General features: G+C 40.9%; 1 protein-coding gene across 1 annotated transcript in view; it reads left to right on the forward strand.

Moving 5' to 3' along the window:
• Window positions 1–26,650, forward strand: part of PCDH15 (protocadherin related 15) — a 1,410,242-nt gene that overhangs the window by 929,286 nt on the left and 454,306 nt on the right. The window contains exon 19 of the mRNA XM_063435339.1: window positions 24,347–24,652. Coding sequence (XP_063291409.1) covers window positions 24,347–24,652 — 306 coding nt within the window. The remainder of the gene's footprint in view (window positions 1–24,346; window positions 24,653–26,650) is intronic.

Genomic DNA, 26,650 nt, shown 5'->3' on the forward strand with positions numbered 1-26,650 from the left:
AGTTAACTTAAGCCCCTCCCACAAATACAGGACAAACGGCCTTAATACATATAAAAACAAAATAATTCCTGCACTCACGCTAATGCATCCCTTAATGACCGGGTGCCAGCCATACATAGCTAATGTATCCAGAAAATCCAAGTAGATGGCTGCACTCACGGTTTTGTAAAAGTCCAAAGTTTATTGAAGTAGCATAAAAATATCTGCGATCAACGTTTCAGTCCTTCCAGGAGGACTTTCATCAGGATCATAAAAGCAAATATCATACATTCAGCATTTTTATACAAGACATAATTAGTTAGATTAAACAAATTAAGTGAATTGGCTTACCCCAGGTGAACATTGCCGTCTGGGTGGCGTCCCTGTTTCTCCAGTGCGCATGTGCAAGTATGTTCCACCCCATAGAGTTACGTCATATTGTGTCGACGTGACAGTCCGTTACCATAGCGACGCAGGCATGCAGTACGTTGCTATGGGGATCATGATAAATGGACATATGGAACATAAGTGTTTGTGAAGACACCGTGATTATTATTGACAGTATGGCTGATGCCTATTATGAGAATATATATTAAATAAAGTTAAAGGGCAGAATAGTGATTTCTGTATAGGAAGTGGTTGATAGTGATCCTGCTATACAATAATCTGGCAGAATATCACTAAATTAATTGCTAAATGGTGCAAGATACATGTAAAGTGCCAAATATAAACAGAGTGTTAGAATGAAATTCTATTATAACACCAAAAAGGATTGTCAGTGAATAACTGCAAATACAATCTATTAGTGCTAAATTTAAAGTGACAACCGTGCTGAAAAAGTGCTAACCAGTGCTCATAAAGTGCCATGGTGGTGTTTATAAGTGCTAAATATATATATACATTATATGTTTTATGTACAATGTATCAAAGAAGAACTAACTATATACATATTCTATAAAAACCCACTTATTGATATACACATAGGTAATCAATCTGAGATATATATGGTATATATTTAAACTATATATTCCTGTCTCAAGGAGTACAACACAGTGTATGTTAGAGCTAAGCACTATACCATTAATAATTGTAATTGTACAAGTTATATAGTGCATTAAACCATTACTGACGATATCTCAGATTGTACTATTAAAATCATAAATTAAAATAATATAACAAGCTGGAGCACAATTCTCGTATTCCTGCTAAGTCCATAAATCTTCAATGAGCCATATTTCCTTAAATTGATGGAGGCTGAAAGATTAATGCAAAAAAACATTCTTCAAATTTTTACATTTTTACATTTTTGGAACAGACCTATACCATGAATGAAAATTGATATCAAGTATGACTATTAGTTAAGGAAAACACATAGAAAACCTGTTAGAAAACTTCTTTCAATGCATCTTTGGAATAGAGTAGAGAGGGAAATTCTGCCAAAAAGTCCAATAAGACTATAAAAAATAATGAAAAGAAATGTGTTCATTTAACCCTTTCGGGGATACAATATCCAACTCAAAAATCCAAAAAGTCTCTCTATTCAGCAATAGTTTTCCCCGGTCTCCAGCTCTATTTGATGCTGGGATATGTTCGATGGCTACAAACTTCAAAGTAGCTAGCGGATGTTTCAACTGTAGAAAGTGTTTGGCTACTGGTTTATCGGATACTCCGTCTCTGTACGCCAACCTGATACTCGATCGGTGTCCCCTTATCCTCTAATATATATGTACTTTTGAGCAGCGAGACAAGCTGAGTGTCAGACTATCTATCTGCTACAACCCTCCCACCTCACAATCCAAGAGGTAGGGCGTGGGGATGGACAAAGGGAAGGAAAAGAGGTACCGTATTTTTCGCTCCATAAGACGCACCACACCATAAGACGCACCTAGTTTTTAGAGGAGGAAACCTAGAAAAAAAATATTCTGAACAAACTGTCCCATAGTGTTTCTTACTATTGGAAAGTTTGTTCAGAATATTTTTTTTCTCCCCTGTCCCATAGTGTTCCTTACCACCCACTCCCCTCTCCTGTCCCATAATGATCTTTAACCCCCTCTCCCCTGTCCCATAGTGATTTTTAACCCCTCCTCCTTTGTCCCATAGTGATTTCTAACCCCCTCTCCCCTGTCCCATAGTGATTTTTAACCCCTCCTCCCCTGTCCCATAGTGTTATTTAACCCCCATACCCTTGTCCAAGTGTTCTTTAACCCCCCTCCCCTTGTCCAATAGTGTTCCCCCCTCTCCTCATCCAATAGTGTTCCCCTCTTCCCATAGTGTTCTCCCCCTTCCCATAGTATCCCCCCTCCCCTTGTCCAATAGTGTTCCCCCCTCTCCTCATCCAATAGTGTTCTCCCCTCTTCCCATATTATTCTCCCCCTCCCCTTGTCCAATAGTGTTCCCCCCTCTCCTCATCCAATAGTGTTCTCCCCCTTCCCACAGTATTCTCACCCCCTCCCCTTGTCCAATAGTGTCCCCCCTCTCCTCATCCCATAGTGTTCCCCCCCATCCCATAGTATTCTTCCCAGCTTCCCTTGTCCCATAGTGCACTTTCCCTCCCATAGTGTCACTCCCCCCTCTCCTCGTCCCATAGTGTGCCATAATTAATTACCTGTCTTGTAGCGTTGGCCGGCTTAACAGCGCGCACCACGGTACTGGAACTTCAATTTCAGGTTCCGGTTTCCGTCGGGACTGAAAGGAAGTGTGCACACTGAGTGCGCACTTCCTTTCAGTCCCGCGGGAAACCGGAACCTGAAATTAAAGTTCCAGTACCGCGGTGCGCCCTGTGCTGCCGGCCAACGCTACAAGACAGGTAAGTAAAGCTTCATATTCGCTACATAAGATGCACCGACATTTCCCCTCACTTTTGAGGGGAAAAAAGTGCGTCTTATGGAGTGAAAAATACGGTAGTTATGAAATATGATCAAGGAAGGCGGAGGCTAGGAGGGAACGACTAATGGAGTGGAATTGACTGATCAAACTGAACAGGTAGGCTTCTACTTGCGGAGAGGAAGCTCATTACATCCATCTACCGTGTACAGTGCACACAAGACCCACAATAACTACACTCTGCATAAAATCACTAATATCTCTATATAGGTCGCATTTGAAGCCGAAAAGTTGCACATACAGATTGCTTGACCCCTTCTAAAAGCAGAAACATTAATGATGGTTGGAGTAATTGAAGATTACAGTGCCTTGAAAAAGTATTAACCCCTTGACTTTTTTACCTATTTTGTTACATTACAGCCTTAAGTTCAATGTTTTATTAATGTGAATTTTATGTGATTGATCAGAGCACAATAGTCTAAGTTGGTGAAGTGAAATGAGAAAAATATATTCATAAAACTATTTTTTAGGAATAGAAAACAGAAAATTGTCATGTGCGTATGTATTCACCCCCTTAGTTATGAAGCCCATAAAAAGCTCTGTTGCAACCAATTACCTTCAGAAGTCACATAATTAGTGAAATGATGTCCATCTGTGTGCAATCTAAGTGTCACATGATCTGTCATTACATATACACACATATACACACCTTTTTTGAAAGTCCCCAGAAGCTGCAACACCTACGCAAGAGGCACCACTAACCAGACACTGTCATGAAGACCAAGGAACTCTCCAAACAAGTAAGGGACAATGTTGTTGAGAAGTACAAGTTAGGGTTAGGTTATAAAAAAATATCCAAATCTTTGATGATTCCCAGGAGCACCATCAAATCTATCATAAAGAACATGGCACAACGGCAAACCTGCCAAGAGAAAGCCGCCCACCAAAACTCACGGACCGGGCAAGGAGGGCATTAATCACAGAGGATGCACAGAGACCTAAGGTAGCCCTGGAGGAGCTGCAGAGTTCCACAGCAGAGACTGGAGCATCTGTACATAGGACGACAATAAGCCGTACGCTCCATAGAGTTGGGCTTTATGGCAGAGTGGCAGAAGAAAGCCATTACTTTCAGCAAAAAACAAAATGGCACATTTTGAGTTTGCGAAAAGGCATGTGGGAGACTCCCAAAATGTATGGAGGAAGGTGCTCTGGTCTGATGAGACTAAAATTGAACTTTTCAGCCATCAGAGAAAACGCTATGTCTGGCGCAAACCCAACACATCACATAACCCAAAGAACACCATCCCCACAGTGAAACATGGTGGTGGCAACATCATGCTGTTGGGATGTTTTTCAGCAGCCAGGACTTGGAAACTGGTCAGAGTTGAGGGAAAGCTGGATGGTGCTAAATACAGGGATATTCTTGAGCAAAACCTGTACTACTCTGTGCGTGATTTGAGGCTACGATGGAGGTTCACCTTCCAGCAGGACAATGACCCCAAACACACTGCTAAAGCAACACTTGAGTGATTTAAGGGGAAACATGTAAATGTGTTGGAATGGCCTAGTCAAAGCCCAGACCTCAATCCAATAGAAAATCTGTGGTCAGACTTAAAGATTGCTGTTTACAAGCGAAAACTTCCAACTTGAAGGAGCAGGAGCAGTTTTGCAAGGAGGAATGGGCAAAAATCCCGGTGGTAAGATGTGGCAAGCTCATAAAGACTTATCCAAAGTGACTTGGAGCTGTGATTGCTGCAAAAGGTGGCTCTACAAAGTATTGACTTTAGGGGGGTGAATAGCTATGCACATTGACTTTTTCTGTTATTTTGTCGCATTTGTTATTTGCTTCACAATAAAAAAAATTATAAATCTTCAAAGTTGTGGGCATGTTCTGTAAATTTAATGATGCAAATCCTCAAACAATCCATGTTAATTCCATGTTGTGAGGCAACAAAACATGAAAAATGCCAAGGGGGGTGAACACTATTATTAAAAGACAAATGAATCGTCTGATGCACTTAATTGTGTGAAACTGACTCTTTTCATATATACATGCATTCTTTTCATATATACATGCATTCAGGCATTATTGCAAACTAAGCACCAGCTATATATATATATATATATATATATATATATATATATATATATATATACAGGGAGTGCAGAATTATTTGGCAAGTTGTATTTTTGAGGATTAATTTTATTATTGAACAACAACCATGTTCTCAATGAACCCAAAAAACTCATTAATATCAAAGCTGAATATTTTTGGAAGTAGTTTTTAGTTTGTTTTTAGTTATAGCTATTTTAGGGGGATATCTGTGTGTGCAGGTGACTATTACTGTGCATAATTATTAGGCAACTTAACAAAAAACAAATATATACCCATTTCAATTATTTATTTTTACCAGTGAAACCAATATAACATCTCAACATTCACAAATATACATTTCTGACATTCAAAAACATAACAAAAACAAATCAGTGACCAATATAGCCACCTTTCTTTGCAAGGACACTCAAAAGCCTGCCATCCATGGATTCTGTCAGTGTTTTGATCTGTTCACCATCAACATTGCGTGCAGCAGCAACCACAGCCTCCCAGACACTGTTCAGAGAGGTGTACTGTTTTCCCTCCTTGTAAATCTCACATTTGATGATGGACCACAGGTTCTCAATGGGGTTCAGATCAGGTGAACAAGGAGGCCATGTCATTAGATTTTCTTCTTTTATACCCTTTCTTGCCAGCCACGCTGTGGAGTACTTGGACGCGTGTGATGGAGCATTGTCCTGCATGAAAATCATGTTTTTCTTGAAGGATGCAGACTTCTTCCTGTACCACTGCTTGAAGAAGGTGTCTTCCAGAAACTGGCAGTAGGACTGGCAGTTGAGCTTGACTCCATCCTCAACCCGAAAAGGCCCCACAAGCTCATCTTTGATGATACCAGCCCAAACCAGTACTCCACCTCCACCTTGCTGGCGTCTGAGTCGGACTGGAGCTCTCTGCCCTTTACCAATCCATCCATCTGGCCCATCAAGACTCACTCTCATTTCATCAGTCCATAAAACCTTAGAAAAATCAGTCTTGAGATATTTCTTGGCCCAGTCTTGATGTTTCAGCTTGTGTGTCTTGTTCAGTGGTGGTCGTCTTTCAGCCTTTCTTACCTTGGCCATGTCTCTGAGTATTGCACACCTTGTGCTTTTGGGCACTCCAGTGATGTTGCAGCTCTGAAATATGGCCAAACTGGTGGCAAGTGGCATCTTGGCAGCTGCACGCTTGACTTTTCTCAGTTCATGGGCAGTTATTTTGCTCCTTGGTTTCTCCACACGCTTCTTGCGACCCTGTTGACTATTTTGAATGAAACGCTTGATTGTTCGATGATCACGCTTCAGAAGCTTTGCAATTTTAAGAGTGCTGCATCCCTCTGCAAGATATCTCACTATTTTTGACTTTTCTGAGCCTGTCAAGTCCTTCTTTTGACCCATTTTGCCAAAGGAAAGGAGGTTGCCTAATAATTATGCACACCTGATATAGGGTGTTGATGTCATTAGACCACACCCCTTCTCATTACAGAGATGCACATCACCTAATATGCTTAATTGGTAGTAGGCTTTCGAGCCTATACAGCTTGGAGTAAGACAACATGCATAAAGAGGATGATGTGGTCAAAATACTCATTTGCCTAATAATTCTGCACTGCCTGTATATATATATATATATATATATATATATATATATATATTTTTTTTTTTTCTTATTCTTTATTTTTGTGTGTATCCAGGACAAATAAGCAACAGTTTAAAATCAGCATTATCAAGTTGTCTAAATAGTGAAATCTGCACATTTTATATTATAAGGCAAGAGTAACGCAGCGTTCAGCTTGTGAAAGTAAATTGGGAAAGAGTTACTGTATACGCATAAATGTGTGCCAGCCAGCACACCCTATGGTTTTCATGTATTGTGGTAATCCATTGGGCCTAATGTGTCCCTACGGGAATTTACCTCCCTCCCAGTTATGCAGCATTATCTTGTGATTGCCATCAGAAGTCTGGGGTGGGGGGGGGGGGGGGGAGGTTATGATTAAATTATGGTCTGTCGAGCTGAGCCCTGCAATGGAGCATTGTGATGTTTCCCTGTAATAAGGAGCAAGTTCCCTCGAACTTAGCTCAGGGGAGAGTAAGTGCTAGTGGTTATCCACCCTCTATGGTGTCCAACAAAAGTAAAGCAAAAATAAAGCAAAAGGAAATCCAGAAGCAATGAAAAACTACAAAATTCTAATGTTTAAAAGTCAGGTAGGTGTTTACGGCATCAGTGGCAACTCTCGGCGAGGCCCAGCAGCCCGATAGCTGAAATTAGGTCCTGTTTCTCAGGTCTCCTCTCTGGTGGGAGCTGGGTGTCGAGCTCCACGAGGTGTAAACGCCTCTATAGTAGAGGGATCAAGTTGAGCCAGGCTTGTGCTCAATGCTCTCTCCTTTAGGCCTATTGTGCGCAGGTGGGTTTCCAGCTCAGACTAGTCCCGTGCTTGGTAAGGAGAGTAAAGGTAAGAAATGTCAGGGTTCCCCATCAGTATAAGACATTCTTTGTGCGTAGGATTTGTAGGAGCGGCTGCAGGGTTCTGTGCCACATCTGCGTACTGCGAATTAGATCTTGGAAGAGCAGTAGTGTTGATCCCTCAAAATGTAATGGGGTCTTTCCTCAAGCTGCTGCCTGGAGTAGGGCCTTATCCTGGTGCATTTGGAAGTGGAGGATGAAGTCTGCTTTAGTGGTTGGCGGAACTGTAGACGGCTTCGGTAGTTGAAATAGACCATCTAGCTTTACTGCTTTTGCATGTTTCGGCTGTAATACTGTATTGAGCAGGCATCTGATGTAGTAAAGTAAGTCAGACAGGCACACAGAGTCAGGAACTCCCATATTTTCAGGTTATAACGCCCCCCTCTGTTCTTCCATGGCTTTCACCTTATCGTTGGTGACTTGTTGCTGTTTTTGAAGGACTTAGAGTTTTTGCTTCTAGTTGTTGCCTCCAATATTGTGATCCGTAAAGTAGCACCTTCTATGGCATCCTTAATGTAGTCCATATCCGCAGTCTCAGTTCTGTCAGCATGGTTTTTAGCTGCACAGCCATGACTGGGTGGACTGGAGTGCTTAACCCCTTAAGAACACATGACATGTGTGACATGGCATGATTCCCTTTTATTCCATAAGTTTGGTCCTTAAGGGGTTAATGGGTGCACTGATTGACAGGCTGTGTGATGCCCCCGCTCCTGGATCAAAGGGGGTACTCTTCAAAGAACAGGAGAATTCTTCACCCTCTAGTTCCATTTTGTTCTGGAGCTCCCTGATGTCTCGGCTTGCCTGACTCTTGGCAGCCTTTGCTTTTTCATTTATTGCCCTTCCACAGCAGGTAGGGGATGGTTGAGCAAATAGGTGCTGGTTTTCACCTCCAAAGCCTCAATTATGTTGACTGTAAATCTCGGAGCTCATTCCCATGCGTCCACTCTAATATAGCTTGTGCTGTGGGGCAGAGCTAGCTGTTGAACAATCATCTAAAATAAGGGACATTTTTACATTATTTTATTCTGTGCAGTTAATAATTGCATCCATTAGGCTTTCTTAGACAGATGTGGTATTAAAGGGTTACTACAATAAAAACAGTGTTTAAGAAAATTTATTTTGGTTAGAGTAACTCCTAAAAACAAAAAAATATTCACTTAAAGGCCCATACTCCACTTTCACCAAATGATTCTGCTACTCCCACTGCCCTTCCTATTGTGGGTTTTTTTTTTTTAATTCTTTATTTTGGTGTGCAACAAAATAGTAACATGCAGGCTTGTTCTGCCACGACAGATTCCACAAGCTTAATGTAGATAAACAATTCCATACAATGTCATGACATGAGAAATCATTTGCGGCGGGGCCTAGCTACCATGGCCGATGGACGTGTCTGAGGGGAGCTCCTCAAATAACCGCAGCAAAAACCACAAAAAAACAGCTCAACAACTACCAAACCGAGGCTCAAGAGCTACAATCAGAACCCCACACTGAAGGGGATCACCCATAAGCGACTGAGGAGCACCGTCCACGATCCGCGACCAAAATACTCATTGCGGCCTACCTGAAAGGCGGACCACATGGAGGGGAGACACGGCCGGTCTCCCAGCCACCTGCTGTCAGAGTGCCACAACCGACCCGATCCCCCCCCCCCCCAGGACCGGAGGGGGTTATCCCGGTACCACCTGGGGGCCCAGCGACTACAAAGCATAAAGGACCCACCGATCCCCCAGGTTACTCATTCACAACAAGCTGAACCTAAATTGGCAACTGAGGAGGAGAACACACGGATGCCAGCATGGGAGGCACGATTCAATGATACCTTCGACAGAATCTGTGCAGCGTTCTGGCGCCGGATTGAATCACGTGCAGCACAGCCACAAACACCGTTGCAGCCAGCAACCGAGCATCAGGAGACAACCAGAATTGTCCAGCAGCCCATAAGCCCAGAAACATACCGAGCGCAAGGCACTAGTGTACTAACAAGTCGCATCGCCCACGTGGAAGCCGCTACCGCTGTGACCGCTTACCCTTCATCTGAGCTGGGCGCTCACCAGGAGGAAATCCTCCATAGCCTGCCATACACCCAGGGAGACCGGGCTCCGGCAGATCCCTGGGCCCACGATCCTGGTGATGGGATCAATGGCAAATGGGCAAGAGCACTCACTAAGGCCTCAGGCAGAAGACAGGCGGCCCCTGGACGCAGTGACACCACGGCACTGGAGCGAATTAGACGACCCCACCGCCGGAGAAGCGCTCCATGTGGAGTGGGCTGAATACAACTACGGACACAATTGGACATGCCAGTCTCTGCCTGGCGACCTCACTGCTTGCCATCACCCCCTGAGTACTACAAACATCTGCTTCCAGCCTACCAAGCAGGGTCCAGTATGCAACCCAAGGAGAACCTTACCTCAGTTCAACAAGGCAACGTACTCCACTCGTGTTGAATCTGACTTTCCATTACTCTAGCATGTCTAAATCATAACCGTAAAATGCACACAGATTAGCACCCCATCCCCCCTCCACCAACATAGTCACACTCAGTCTGCTTGTAGAAGGCTATTTTCCCATGTCAGGGATGTTAACATACACAGCCCATGCTTGATTCTCTGGGTTCTGGGCTCAGTGTGCATGCTACATGCATGACTCAATAATCAACCTACTGATAGCACAGACTGCCAGGGACCAGTATATGTATAACGTGAGCCATACCCCAAATTGCCGTGTTTTCATTGTTGATGTTACTATGTATGTTTTGCAGCCTTGGTTGAGAGCCACCATGCACCACGCTGTGTACATGCCGATCCGGTGGTTCTAACCATCATTGTGCGGGTCTATGCACCCCTTACCCTAGCTTGACTACTGAACCTACGCATTAGACTAATTAAGCTTGTTTCTCTTTAACAATAAGTGCTTGTTGACTGCTCATGCACATAGCCTGATTATTTAACTTTTCCGAGAAAACTGAGCAATGTATTCCTACTAATATTATCACTATGCATGCCATTCTGATAACTCTTACTTTGTAACACTTTTGGGCCTGGACAGCTATCCCTATAATGATCCTAGATATATTCCTGTTATTAAGCTTGGCACGAATACCCAGCATGTTTATACCTGTGTTTTACTTTAACAAAAAATGAGACTGTTACTACTAAGAGTCTGCTCTATTAAGCTGTGTATATCATACGTAATGTTAATCCCCTTGACTTCTTTTCTTTATTCTGTACCCTCTAAACCTAAAGTCTCAATAAAAGAAAGATTGACAAAAAAAAAAAAGAGAAATCATTTGCACTTTTTTTATGTGTTAAAGAGATATGCTTCAGTATATGTTGTATTATAATTAGCTTTACATGTATACGGATGCTTAATAAGATAGACTAAATGCTTGAAGTGATAAAAGAAAGAACAGATCTGGTATAAAGCTTAAACTAGATAAGCTCTGCTGCCAAGGTGGCTGTTAGACGGTTGTTTGTATGACGTAAAACTTGTGAGGATCAGGCAACATAGGTAGCTCCTCGCTAGAAATATAACTGCTTAAGCATTAATTAGTATTCACTACTCAGACAGGTTGTACATCGCTAGTTAGGTGAACAGACTAGTGCATTTGGACTCTAGAATAGCATCCAAGCTAGGGCTAGTTATATCGCTTTAGAGCCATGTAGTTGGCTTGCATACAGAAATACAAAGTTAGTACACTGGCCCTGATTACATGAATTAATGTGTCTGAGTCTGATATTAGCATTCAAACGATATAAAACAATGCATGAGATCCCCCTGTGATCCCCTGTGTGAGCCAACATAATAGAAAATAAGGAGTAAAAATTAAGTCATCAGATAATATAAACTGGTTGCGGATATTCACTTGGGATACAGTGAAAACAAGTGTCCGTGGTTGCTTTGCCTTGCCTTAGCCGATGCCTCGTCTTAGCTGGGTGCCCCCTTTCAGTGTATGTGGGCTTAGGGCTCCTGTGTTGTGCGGCGATGTGGTGGCCGGTGGGTGTAGAGACCGTCTGGCTGCCTGTTGCGCTGGCTTCTCACGCCTGGAGCTGGAGCAATGCCCTGTGCGCCGTCTGGATGTAGGTGCTTTCTCGGGTCTCTCGCCCCTCAGTTTCGCCTGTCGAGTCGTGTTGGTCCTGCCCCTCCAGAGCCCAAGTCGCTGCTGAGGGTGTTGTGGGGTTTTTCTCTGTGGTGCTTTCCAGTGCTTGGGCTCCGATCTGCGGCCATTCCCCCTGTTGCTCGGTGTGGCCCCCTGCTGATGGTTGGCTGATACAGGAGTTAAGTTGCGAGGGGCTCCTACTTCCCTCCGCTGGATGCCTCTTGGTGGGGTGTATGGCCTATCGGCAGTCAGTGATACATGTGCCTGGGGCTGCAGTCGAGCTTCCAACCGCTGCCAGAAGGAGGAGAAGATCGCAGTGAGCCGTTGCTCTGTTTCCAGCCAGGTTAGTTGCGCACATGCTGTGTGGGCTGTATCCGCCATTTTAGGAGACTTTTTGGCGGTAAGTGTTGGTCTCGTGTAGAGATCGTTTTCACATCGCTTTGCAGGGGTAACTCACGGGGGTTGACCGGGATAACCCCCACCGGTCCAGAGGGGGGGAACAGGGGCTCACAGCTTGAGGCTTGATCGATCGTGGCTGTAGGAGAGCGTCCATCTCTCCTGTGCCCGCAATCCAGGTAGGCCTCACCTTTGTGTCGGGTGAACGGGGTTTGGTATGCCGCTTGTTTGGAATCCACATGTTCGCCCCTGTGTCACTGCACTCTGGGTGGCCTTTCTAGCCCGGTTAATTGCCTTTTTGGCTTACAAATCGTTTTTTTGGCCGTGGTTCTCAGGAGCTGTTGTGATCAGCGTCTTCTCCGTTCCACGGTCAGGCCCCGCCCCCCCTATTGTGTTTTTATACCAACCTCTTCAAGATTGTAAGCTCTTTTGGCAAGAGTCCTCATCAACCTATTGCTCCTGTTATATTGTTACATTTCTAATATTTCTTTATAATATTGAAAAGCGATGTGGAATATGTTGGTGCAATATAAATGACAGTAATAATAATTGTGCAAACAATAATTTCAGCTTTGTCTGTTTCTGACCCTTCAGACTTTCCTTGAAAATTTAGCAGACTCTATTTCTGAGAGAAAATATTTGCTCAACAAAGCTGAGCATGTTTTATTTTTTGATTTAGAAAAAAATGTAAACTATATTGTAAAAGGGTAATACACTAGAAACCTGGATGTATACTTCTGTATGCTTTCATTTAGAAATCCATTTTAATACAAAAAGGTATTTTTTTTTTCAATCTAATTTTAGGTCACAAAAAGGTTAAAGTTAAGTATATTATCATGTGTTCATTGTATTGTTCATTTACACAGTGCTCTCCTACTTCAGAAAAAGCAAATACCAGTCTTTCATTCCTGAAATATTTTGTTTGTCAAGGAAGATTTGAAATATTTGTGCACTTAGAAAATATAATTGAAACTGTTCACAATTGATTTTGGGAATACATATACTATACACACACATATATATATATATTTATTATAGCAATATTTTTCTTTCAGCTTCATTAAAACAAAACACATCACTATTAATTTGATAGTTCCAGCAAAAAAAATCAGACATGGAAATACAATACCATGGGTTATATTAGTTTCACTGTATGAAAGTAAATTATATGTTTTATGTTAAAAAACAACTCACTTGTCATTGCTACCTGCAGTACCAACCATTGCCGTTTCTTCTACTTGCTGCCTAAACAAGCCAGTTCTTACTTTATTGTGATTGTGTGTGTAAAATATACTTTTGGGACTGACTTGGACAGTAAGCTGAAAATATAAGGATACCTGTTCCCGACCAATTTCTATGACATGTAGAGTTTGTTCCTGACGCACTCCCTATAAGTCTGTTTGAAAATTACATTAATTGCATGTCAAACATGTCAAACATGTCAAACATGTCAAACATACTAATGCTACCTAGGATAAATTAAACAGGTTAAAATAGCAATTGAAACAAAGCAAATGAAAACATTAATATTTATCCTATCAATTGTATATGGAATAGTTTTTTTTGTTCATAATAATAAAACAATGTACAGTCATATAGCAAATTATATTTTAACAGTATATTGTACACTAACTTTAAATTTAATACTTACTGTATATATAATATTATATAATATAGGCATCCATGTATATTATACTACATATAAAATTACTTTCTCGCCCCTCTAGGTGGCATATAATTTGTTTGTAGTCCTCATTCTCTGGTCCTCTACCAGAAGACTGGGAGTCTGAGGGTTATGGACAGCACCTGGAATCTGCAGAAGCCACACCTCAAATTTAGGGGTCACCAGAGTGCTCCTACTGGAACTACTACCACCTCCACTTTCTACCACCTCTTTCAGTCCTTGGTATTTGTCCATTTCCTCATGTTCTTTCTTCCTGACATTATGGCCACTAGGTATTGCCCTGTCTACCACCAATGCAGTCCTCTGTTTCTTGTCTATCACCACTACTTGCTTGTCAGTCTGGATCGGAAAGTCCCACAGGATCTTAGCCCTGTCATTTTCAACTACTCTTTGTATTATCTCCCATCTGGACTTAATTAGGTCCAGCCCATATTCTGTGCATACATTTCGGTACACAATCCCAGAAATGTCTGTTGTGCTTCTAAGTGTATGCCGTCCCTTCTAACATCTTGCACCTGACTACTGTGTGCTGGTATTTCTCAGAGGTCTATTTGCACAGTCTTCACCTTGTGTCCTGTCTTGTGTAGTAGACCAAAGCTTTTATTGATTTTGTTATGAGTGCCTGTTCCTGTATTGCTAGGATTAGTGCCTCACTGCTGTCTTTCAGTCCTGTATTTTGGATGTACTTGGATATTGCTATCCTCCTTGCCTCTTCCTCGTGGTTGCCATGTGTTTGTGGTACCCTCAGGTACTTATAGCTTTTCTCTACATCTCCTACTTGCACTTCACTTTTTGTGATCATCCACTTACACATATCTAGTCCGGACGACATTTCAATGTCCTTGAGGTATATCTTAGTTAGGTGGCTCAGTGGGTCAATGTCCCACATACGTTTGGCATACAGCTTGATGCCATCCATGTTGAGTAGGTGATTACTGATCTGCCTAAAGGGATTGCGGCCTATACAGCATAGCATTACAGATCATGCATCACCTTGGTATATGCCAAATTTGATGTTAACTTGTGTTGTTTTCCTATTGCCTATTGAGCTCTTGATGAAGGCTTTTAGGGTCTTGCTGACCTAGTATACGGCCAAGCATTCCAGTATCCATGTGTGTGGGTTTGTGTCATAGACTTACCTGTAGTTAATTCAGGTTGTGCACAGATTGGCCTGTCTGGTCTTAGAAACACATGTGATTGCTTGATCTACCAGCAGTTGGTGTTTTGATCCTCTGTTGTTGTTTACAATTTCCTTTTGAGTATTGCTTACATTCTGATTCATATTCGATCGATCTTGGAGACTATGATGCTTGACTGGACATTCCATGTTGTAAGGGGGAAAGACAAGTCGGTAGTTAGATGGTGTTATTTATTTGTGAAGGTCCTACATGACCTCTATTGTTCTGCCTTGTGTTAGTCAGTGAAGGTGGGAGCCTGTTGCTAGCAACTGGTTGATTTTGTGCTGATAGGCATTCATGTAGCATTGTTATTTTTTTTATTCAGTAGGTGTGGATCATTTCAGGTCCTGGGGCTTACTAACTCTTCGTGTGGGATACTTTTTGTTGGATATCTCCTAGGTGTTATGTGATGCTTCTTTCTCACAGATGGCATTCCAGTACTATTCAGTCTCTGCTATGCTATTGGGTGGGTTTTAGATTGATATGATGTGGTTACCCTGCAGCTGCGCATACACCTTGGATGGTTCTATGGTAAACAGGGCATTTATTATTTTAGTCTCTGCTTCTCTGGTGCATCTGCTCAGTATTATTATAATTATTATTATTATTATTATTATGGTATTTATATAGCACCATTATAGTTGTCAGTGCTGTCAGCCTTTACGTAGCTGCTTCCAGTGCCTCTGATATGTGCACTCTTGCATTTCATCCGTAGCCAGGACCTATCCTTGATCTTTCCACCTGTGTTATGAAGTTTACTAACTTATTTACTTGTTGCCTTTATCCTGCTGTTTAGTGAATGATTGAGTGTGCTAGATTTTATTGTTTATTGTGCATTGTTCATATCATAGATTTGTTCTGAATGTTTATATATTTATATATGGTATACGTGTAAAACTGATTGGTATATATTCTTGCCACCTTCAGAAGTTCAGATAATTTTCTGCATATTAAGATAGAATAGACTTGACATGACTCTATAGACTAGAATCTTTAATAACTGCATAATACATATACATTAACCCCTTAAGGACCGGCGATGGTTCAGGACCGTCATCTGCATTTTTGTGTTGCCGACCGCTGATGGTCCTGAACCGTCACAACGGTCAGATGTACTTACCCGATCGCCGTCGTTCCCCCGGCGGCGATCAGCGGTGCTCCAGGTGTGAGGAGACTGCCTGCAGTCCAGACAGTCTCCCCATGGTGGATTAGGACTCCTGGGGCCATGTGATCGCTCAATTATGTATGTGTATATAAATATGATATATAGACATATATATCTATATAATATATGTCTATATATCATATATATAATGCCATACTAAGTGTATTTTTATATTAATATATAGATATATTAATATAAAAATACACTTATAATTAAAGTACACACATATATATAATATATATAACTATATATATATATATATATATATATATATATATATTATAAAACACAAATAATAAGTAAATTTAAAAAATTTAAAAATAATATATCTATACGAAATTTTATTCTAACTGTATTTTGAAAGTAATATATATATTTATATCAAAATACACTTTGAATGAAATTGTATATATATCTATGTATATATAAATAAATAAAAATACGAAATATACATCTCCATATACAAAATTACATAAGTAATTATATAAATATACACGTAGACTTCAAATATATAAGTATGCATATATATTTAAATACAAAAAGAGAAGTCCTGCGCTAAAGCAGCAAGGACTACAACACACATCAGCCCCAATATGTAGTAAAAACCAAAGAAAAGAAAATGTTACTTGCGCTTTTTCCTTAATCCCTATGTATATTTAGACAAATGGAGGTAATTTAGTTGCTCCAATGGCCATTGGAGGGATGCCCGCCTGCCAACGTCAAGGCAGACCCCCCCTAAGCGGGTCCTAACACTGACCCTTCAGCCTGCTTCCTTGAGCTTCTGGCAAAGATATCTTTAATGAGACAGAAAGGGGTATTTTTTATATACACCCCTTTACTTATTAACCCTTAATAGGGAACACATGGGATGGGTAGCAGCATTGTAACCAGGCTGTGTGATACAAAGTAAATACAAATACAAAAAGAGAAGTCCTGCGCTAAAGCAGCAAGGACTACAACACACATCAGCCCCAATATGTAGTAAAAACCAAAGAAAAGAAAATGTTACTTGCGCTTTTTCCTTAATCCCTATGTATATTTAGACAAATGGAGGTCATTTAGTTGCTCCAATGGCCATTGGAGGGATGCCCGCCTGGCCATTGGAGCAACTAAATGACCTCCATTTGTCTAAATATACATAGGGATTAAGGAAAAAGCGCAAGTAACATTTTCTTTTCTTTGGTTTTTAATGCATATATATTTAAATTCTACGTGCAAATTTATGTAATATTTTTATATAATTAAGTAATTTTATTGATTGCAATTTGAGGGACCTGCCTGACAACCCAGGCCGAAAGTCCAGAGAATTTAATTTGCTAGCACTATATTTTACCATGTAACTTTCTATGACACCCTAAAATCTGTACATGGGGGGGTACTGTTTTACTCGGGAGACTTTGCTGAATACAAAAATTAGTGATTCAAAACAGTAAAACATATCACAGCAATGATATTGTCAGTGAAAGTGACTTTTTTTGCATTTTTCACACACAAACAGCACTTTTACTGATGATATAATTGTTGTGATACGTTTTCCTGTTTTGAAACACTAATATTTGAGTTCGGCGAAGTCTCCCAAGTATAACAGTACCCCCCCATGTACTTTTTTTTTAAAGTTACAGGGTCAAATATATGGGTCAAAAATTTTTACATTGAAAATGGCCAGGTTGGTTACGTTGCCTTTGAGAGCGTATGGTAGCCCAGGAATGAGAATTACCCCCATGATGGCATACCATTTGCAAAAGAAGACAACCCAAGGTATTGCAAATGGGGTATGTCCAGTCTTTTTTAGTAGCCACTTAGTCACAAACACTGGACAAAATTAGCGTTCAATTTAGTTTTTTACTTTTTCACACACAAACAAATATAAACGCTAACTTTGGCCAGTGTTTGTGACTAAGTGGCTACTAAAAAAGACTGGACATACCCCATATTGAATACCCTGGGTTGTCTACTTTTAAAAAAATATGTACATTTGAGGTGTTATTCAGAGATTTATGACAGGTAAGAGTGTTACAGTGTCACTATTGATAAATTTTAAAAATTTATGTTTTTAAACCTTAATATCCTACTTGTACTTTTAGCCCTATAACTTGCAACAAAAAAAAGCATGTAAACACTGGGTATTTTTAAACTCAGGACAACATTTTGAATCTATTTAACAGTTTTTTTTCATTAGCTTTTGTAGATGAGTAAAAGATTTTTCAAGTAAAAGTTAAAAAAAATTATTTTTTTCAATTTTTCATAATTTTTTTTTTTAATTAAATTTCATGAGATTATATAAATAATGGTATGTAAAAATAGCCCTTTTTGTCCTGAAAAAAACAATATATAATTTATATGGGAACAGTAAATGAGAGAGTGGAAAATTACAGCTAAACACAAACACCACAAAAGTATAAAAAGAGGTCTGGTCGCAAATGTACAACATCGCAAAAACAGTCCGGTCCTTAAGGAGTTAAAACATGTGTATATTTTGTTAAATAAATATTTAAACGTCACATTTTTGTTTGTTAGTTCAATTGATAACATGGTACGAAAGGGGAGGGGGGGTGAAGTCAAATTCTATTTAATTTTGAGCTTCTCTTTAAACAATTAAGTGACATTTTCAGTGCATTTTGAAGTAAACGGTGTAGGGTAGTGTTGTCGCGAACCCAACATTTTCGGTTCGCGAACGGCGAACGCGAACTTCCGCAAATGTTCGCGAACCGGCGAACCGCGCGAACCGCGCGAACCGCCATTGACTTCAATGGGCAGGCGAATTTTAAAACCAACAGGGACTCTTTCCGGCCACAAAAGTGATGGAAAAGTTGTTTCAAGGGGACTAACATCTGGACTGTGGCATGCCGGAGGGGATCCATGGCAAAACTCCCATGGAAAATTGCACAGTTGATGCAGAGTCTGCTTTTAATCCATAAAGGGCAGAAATCACCTAACATTGACACCTGTCCTCAAAGCCCCTGATACACACTGACACAGAGCAGAATAGAGACTGTTCCCCGTCCTCAGAGATCATGATACACACTGACACAGAGCAGAATAGAGACTGTTACCCCTACATAGGGTCACTTGGCAGATATGACGGGGTCGTGGGAGGGGGAGGATGACTTTCACCTCTTCCCCTGTTACATTCCCGTTGTGCTGTGACATCACCCTTATACGCTGTGTAAAGCATACTATTTAATTTGATCAGCATGGCCACTTGAGTTTTTATAGTTTTCACGCTGCTTGTAGTTTATATATGGTTCACAAAAATCAAACAAACGATAAAGTAAACATGTAAGTATTCAGAATATTCTTTCAAACCCTTACACATTGTGTGTACGTATTTTTTGTCTTAAGTTTGTGGCTTTAAAGAGGTTTACATTGTTTCTATGATGTGCATAACATGTTCTTGTAAATGTTTGTAAAATTTTTCCTGGAATTGTAATTTTTGAATCTGAATAAAGATAGTCAAATCCCTGATACACACTGACACAGAGCGGAATAGGGACTGTTCCCCCTACATAGGGTCACTTGGCAGATATGGATTGACACCTATCCTAATGATCCCTGATACACACTGACACAGAGCAGAATAGAGACTGTTCCCCCTACATAGGGTAACTTGGCAGATATGGATTGACACCTGTCCTCAAAACCCCTGATACACACTGACACAGAGCAGAATAGGGACTGTTCCTCCTACATAGGGTCACTTGGCAGATATGGATTGACACCTGTCCTCAAAACCCCTGATACACACTGACACAGAGCAGAATAGAGACTGTTCCCTGTCCACAGAGACCATGATACACACTGACACAGAGCAGAATAGAGACTGTCCCCCCTACATAGGGTCACTTGGCAGGTATGGATTGACACCTGTCCTCAAAGCACCTGATACACACTGACACAGAGCAGAATAGAGACTGTTCCCTGTCCACAGAGACCATGATACACACTGACACAGAGCAGAATAGAGACTGTTCACCGTCCACAGAGACCATGATACACACTGACACAGAGCAGAATAGAGACTGTCCCCCCTACATAGGGTCACTTGGCAGGTATGGATTGACACCTGTCCTCAAAGCCCCTGATACACACTGACACAGAGCAGAATAGAGACTGTTCCCTGTCCACAGAGACCATGATACACACTGACACAGAGCAGAATAGAGACTGTTCACCGTCCACAGAGACCATGATACACACTGACACAGAGCAGAATAGAGACTGTTCCCCGTCCACAGAGACCATGATACATACTGACACAGAGCAGAATAGGGACTGTTACCCCTACATAGGGTCACTTGGCAGGTATGGATTGACACCTGTCCTCAAAGCCCATGATACACACTGGGGGGAGCTACTGTCCTCCCCAACCCCTACGCGGTGGGTGGGGGCCATAAATCACAATGGGGGGACCTACTGTCCTCCCCCCTCGGCCCCCACCCCTGCGCGGTGGGTGGGGGCCATAAATCACAATGGGGGGCCTACTTTCCTCCCCCCGGCCCCCATCCCTGCGCGGTGGGTGGGGGGCATAAATCACAATGGGACGGACCTACTGATAGGAGTGGAGTATTGTTCATATCAGTTTAATACCTTCCGCGTCTCCTATCAGTGGACGTGTATATGGCAGCCATTTTAGGAACCGCACACCTGGGACCCGAGCAAGGTCACCTCTTTCAACAGGCGACATGATTTGGCCCTGTAAAACTATCCTGGATATTCTCTACAATTTCTATGGATATGGCATTGATTTATGTAACAGGGAGATGGAAGAAGATGCTTGGTCGGTCCTCTTACTTGAAATTTGGGGCACTGTGCGGGCAAGCTAATGTGCCACCAGATATGATTGGCAATGTGAACTGTAACAGTTCTGCAGAGCACACACTGTAGGCCTGACACACCCGCTTGAAGACAAGTAACTGCTATTCAATCTATAACAGTGAAAAAAAAAATTTGGTTTTAAAAGCACGCTATAGAGACACCAGATATGATTGGCAATGTGCACTGGAACAGTTCTGGAGAGCACACGCTGAAGGAAGGACTGACAGAGCCGCTTGAAGGACACTGACTGGCTGCTATTAGCTTACACTAGAAACCTTTTTTTCTTTGTAAAAGCACGCTATAGAGACACCATATATGATTGGCAATGTGCACTTGAACAGTTCTGCAGAGCACACACTGTAGGCCTGACACACCCGCTTGAAGACAAGTAACTGCTATTCAATCTATAACAGTGAAAAAAAAATTTGGTTTTAAAAGCACGCTATAGAGACACCAGATATGATTGGCAATGTGCACTGGCACAGGTCTGCAGAGCACACGCTGAAGGAAGGACTGACAGAGCCGCTTGAAGGACACTGACTGGCTGCTATTAGCTTACACTAGAAACCTTTTTTCTTTGTAAAAGCACGCTATAGAGACACCAGATATGATTGGCAACTGTCAAAGCACGCTGGCACAGGTCTGCAGAGCACACGCTGAAGGAAGGCCTGACAGAGCCGCTTGAAGGACACTGACTGGCTGCTATTAGCTTACACTGGAAACTTTTTTCTTTGTAAAAGCACGCTATAGAGACACCAGATATGAGTGGCAACTGTCAAAGTACGCTGGCAGGGTTGTGCAGGGCACACGCTGAAGGAAGGCCTGACAGAGCCGCTTGAAGGACACTGACTGGCTGCTATTAGCTTACACTGGAAACCTTTTTTCTTTGTAAAAGCACGCTAAAGAGACACCAGATATGATTGGCAACTGTCAAAGCACGCTGGCACAGGTCTGCAGAGCACACGCTGAAGTAGGCCTGACACCCAGACGCTTGCAGACAACTAACTGCTCTTCTATTACAGTGAAAAAAATATATGTATTTTAAATGTAAAGCTTAACCTATTGTAAAAACAGATATGAGTGGTGGCACTGACTGTGCAAATGGGCAAGGCATCCAACCTGACACAGAAGCTGGCAGGCAGGCAACTGCTCTTCTATTACAGTGAAAAAAAAATATTTATTTTAAATGTAAAGCTTAACCTATTGTTAAAACAGATATGAGTGGTGGCACTGACTGTGCAAATGGGCAAGGCATCCAACCTGACACAGAAGCTGGCAGGCAGGCAACTGCTCTTCTATTACAGTGAAAAAAAATATTTATTTTAAATGTACAGCTTAACCTATTGTTAAAACAGATATGAGTGGTGGCACTGGCTGTGCAAATGGGCAAGGCATCCAACCTGACACAGAAGCTGGCAGGCAGGCAACTGCTCTTCTATTACAGTGAAAAAAAATTATTTATTTTAAATGTAAAGCTTAACCTATTGTTAAAACAGATATGAGTGGTGGCACTGATTGTGCAAATGGGCAAGGCATCCAACCTGACACAGAAGCTGGCAGGCAGGCAACTGCTCTTCTATTACAGTGAAAAAAAATATTTCTTTTAAATGTAAAGCTTAACCTATTGTAAAAACAGATATGAGTGGTGGCACTGGGCAAGTAGGCACAGTATCCAATGTGAACCTCACACAGAAGCTGGCAGGCAGGCACCTGCAATTAGATTACACAGGAAAAAAAAAAGCAGCCTGATGTTCTAGCCATAAAAAGGGCTTTTTGGGGTGCTGTCCTTACAGCAGAGATGAGATTAGTCCTTCAGTATTGTAGTGGACACTGAATACCCTAGCCTAGCTATCAATTTCCCTATCTAATCAGCAGCAGCTAAACTTTCCCTCCTCTCACTAAGCATGCAGCTTCAGAATGAATCGAAAATGGATGCTGGGAGGGAGGTTGGAGGGTGTGGAAGGGAGGGAGTGCTGCTGATTGGCTGGAATGTGTCTGCTGACAGAGAGGCACAGGGTCAAAGTTTGCCCAATGATGACGAATAGGGGGCGGATCGAACTGCGCATGTGTCCGCCCGCCGCGGCGAACGCGAACACGCTAAGTTCGCCGGGAACTGTTCGCCGGCGGACAGTTCGGTACATCACTAGTGTAGGGTTCAAGGTTGCAAAGATTTCGAACTAGTTTAGATAGATAAGTATGAAGGGATGGCAATTATTGAAAAATATGATATCTTGTCCATTTGTCCCCGTTATCTTTTTTTAGTGTGTGGATAAACCGCTAATTTAAAACTCAGATTATTTCATCTTCCAAGCATTCAGTGATAATTGAGATAAGCAAATATGCAAAGTAACTGCGTGTTGCTTTTTCTTACTTAAATCACGAACATCATTCCACAGACAAGTCCTATCACAATTTTTCTACTATAATTCAATGTTAAGTAAACAAAAATCCAAAGGAAATCATTAGGGTTTTTTTTAGATTTATGACAGTACACAAGACAGAGAAAGGTCAATTAAGAATGGCTACATCTGTATTATTGATATGATGCAAACAGAATGGCAGATTTGGCACTGCTTTCTGATAAATATGTCACAATAATACATAATAAAGGACTAAGCCTGTGTGTGCATGTAACTAACCAGCACCCATCGTGATAATCAACTGTAGAATCTTAGTTAAAAATAATTGCTCTTCATGCACTATCAAGTAAAAGTCAGTGGGATATTTGCTTTGGTTATGTACTCTTCAAATAAGAGTGCAATTAACCTGCTAATTTCCTATGTACTTTTAAAGCATTGCTAAAACAATGTCTGTTTAAAATAAAATAAAAAATAAAATCCCAACGAATGTGAATACGAGTAATTTGCTAAGGCATGCATGACATTTACTGGAATTAAATTTGTATTGTATTATCAAATCCTGTCAAATATGAACTCAAATGAGCTATAAATGTCTGTTAATCTGGATAAGCTATCTTGTTAAGCTATCTTGATTAACCTGTAAAATGTGATAATCTTTACTGAAAAAGCTTTCATATGGTTTCCCATAATAAAAAGAAGGAATGTAAAAACATAATTTATGTGGGATTACTCGTATACATGTTACGCAACAATGGAAGGTGTTAAATTGTTCTTTATGAGTATTATTGTTGTTCAGAGAAGGGGGAGCCTGTGTATATATTTGTAAGCCAATAATAGGAAGATGGTACCTAAGAATGGTAAATGGGTAAATATGCTATATACTTCATTATTCTGCATTACTCACCCCAGTATATACCTCCTAAAAAAAAATTTGTGGGGGTGGGTAAATACCAGCACTAAACTTTATCAACGTGTACATTTGTTATAGGTTACAGTTTATAATAGAAAAATAACTTGAAAATGTCAGTAGGCCACAAAATGTACATTAATATAATTTATTTTTCAAGTTACTATAACTTATGATTGCTTAATGAAAATAATAAACTACAGATCTGGTTAATTTATGCTGCTAGTGAAACAGGATTATTTCTATGTTAAGATTGTCATATTTAGTTCCCTTGCATGTAATATATTTCTTTAAAAGCTTTGTTTTTGTTGGCCAACCAAAGTTCATTCTACTTTTTTTTTAAATTCATTAATTAATTTCAGATTATTTTTAATGTTTCCATTAGGCAACAGATCCTGATGCTGGAGTCAATGGTCAGGTTCGTTACAGCCTGGTAAATTTGAACAATATATTCCGCATAACATCTAATGGCAGTATCTATACATCTGTAAAGCTGGACAGAGAAACAAGGGACAATTATGAACTTGTGGTTGAAGCAGCAGATGGAGCAGTAGATCAACGACGTTCCACAATAACATTGACCATTAAAGTTCTAGACATTGATGACAACAGCCCCGTATTTTCCAATGCATCATACTCTGTATCTGTGCCAGAAAATATTATGCCTGGGACAATTTTTTTACGTGTACAGGTGAGTTACAGAAGATTATGGAAAGGGAGGCTTTAAGTCAGCTTCAATAATACTTATATATTTTGAACTGTTAAAACTGCACTATGTAGGTAATGTATGCTTATGAATACCATAATACTTTTATAAAATCAATGTTGTGGTATTTGTGTGTCTGTATACTGATATATTTAGTCTATTTTAAATGTGCATATTCTATTTATGTACTTGAAATGAAACACCACACAGTTAAAAATTAAAATGCTTATGCTTTATTTGAGAATTTTCAATGGATGAAATAAAGCACTTATTATTATAATTAATATACTTAATTAAAATCAGATAATATTAGACATATATATAGATGTAGTTACCTGCCAAGTGTTTATTGCATTATGCATTTGGCAAGTTTATTGTACTAAACTTACACTGAAGCAGTTACAAGAAAGAAGGTAGATAATTAATTTGCAAAAAAAAATGCAATTTGTAATAAATAAATACTTTGCATGACATATGAATAGCACAGTTTCATTAAAGAGCTTGTAATATGCGGTCAAATTTATTTTAAAAGTAAAATAATAGGGTATCAGACATTTCATTCAATGTGAAAATCAATAACCATTATAAAGCCAAATGATAACATTATTTAGCTTCCGAGTTGTAAGAATATTTATGGGGTAATCAAAATGTTAAAAATAATATTTTTCGGGGGCGTGGCCGTGCAGCGCGCGAGGATGGACGCGTGAAGTGTCGGCTCCTGCGAGGGTGATTAATTTACCGCGATTAGAGACGAGGAAAACGACATAATTGACCCCGAAAACCACTCACAAGTGGATCGGAACCAACATGTCACACAAAATACCGAAGAAAACGAAGCTACGAGCAGCACAAACCCAAATCTCTCCACTTACCCCGCCGCGCATCAAATTCCAAGATGGCGCCGAAGGCCCAACATCACCAACTGCCAGCTCTGAAAAGAGTGACTGCACCTCGATCTCGCTGAGAACCGCGGAACCGGTGTCAGAACATTCCCTGCAATGCATGCTCCAAAAGCTCCAACAATCCCTACAAGCAGAATTTGCCAAACTGGCACAAGATGTCCGCGCTGACATCAGAGAAATCAGCGAACGCACAAATATGCTGGAAGAAAAAACAGAGGAGCTGATAAACGCCCACAACAAAATGGCTGCGGCCTGTGACACTACAGAATCCAGATTAGCGTACTTAGAGGCCAAACTTGCTGATCAAGAAGATAGAGACAGACGCAACAACGTCCGCCTAAGAGGGATACCTGAGGAAATTAAACCAGCGGAATTGCTGGATTATGCAACAGGCCTCTTTAAAGCACTATGCCCGACTCTCTCGGCAGAAGAACTCAGGCTGGATCGTATACATCGCCTTCCAAGACCCAAATTTCTAGCAAATACAGTTGCCAGAGATGTGATTACACGTATGCATTACTTCACTTCTAAAGAGATGGTAATGAAAGCAGCGAGAAGCCCTGACAACTTTCCTCCGGAATTTCAACGTGTCAAGCTATTTGTAGACTTATCTGCAGTGACACTTGCCAAACGCAAACATCTATCACCTATAACAACTGCACTCCGAGATGCTGCCATCCCTTACAAGTGGGGTTATCCTACTCGCCTACTTATAAGAAAGAATGGAACAGAGCACCAAATCCACTCAGTCGCAGAAGGGTCGAAATTGCTCAAAGAATGGGACATTCCGGTAACTCTCCAAACTGCACCGTCTACATCCCGAGATCCGGATCGATCACCTACGAAAATCAACCACAACTGGTCCTCCGGACTTAAACTTAACTGAACTGCTCCAGACATCTCTATCGTTTTCTTAATGGATGCGTGAGCATGATTTATTTCTTTCGTTATGACATTTTCCTTGTTTTCTTTTCTTTATGCCTCTTTTTATGATATGTTTGAAAGTTATTCTCGTAATGTTTAGCACTCTAAATATGCGTGTTATATGGTAAATGCGATACCTAGCATAATGGGAAAAAGC

Source organism: Pelobates fuscus, chromosome 10 (genome assembly GCF_036172605.1).
Source record: "Pelobates fuscus isolate aPelFus1 chromosome 10, aPelFus1.pri, whole genome shotgun sequence".
Taxonomy (NCBI): Eukaryota; Metazoa; Chordata; class Amphibia; order Anura; family Pelobatidae; genus Pelobates; species Pelobates fuscus.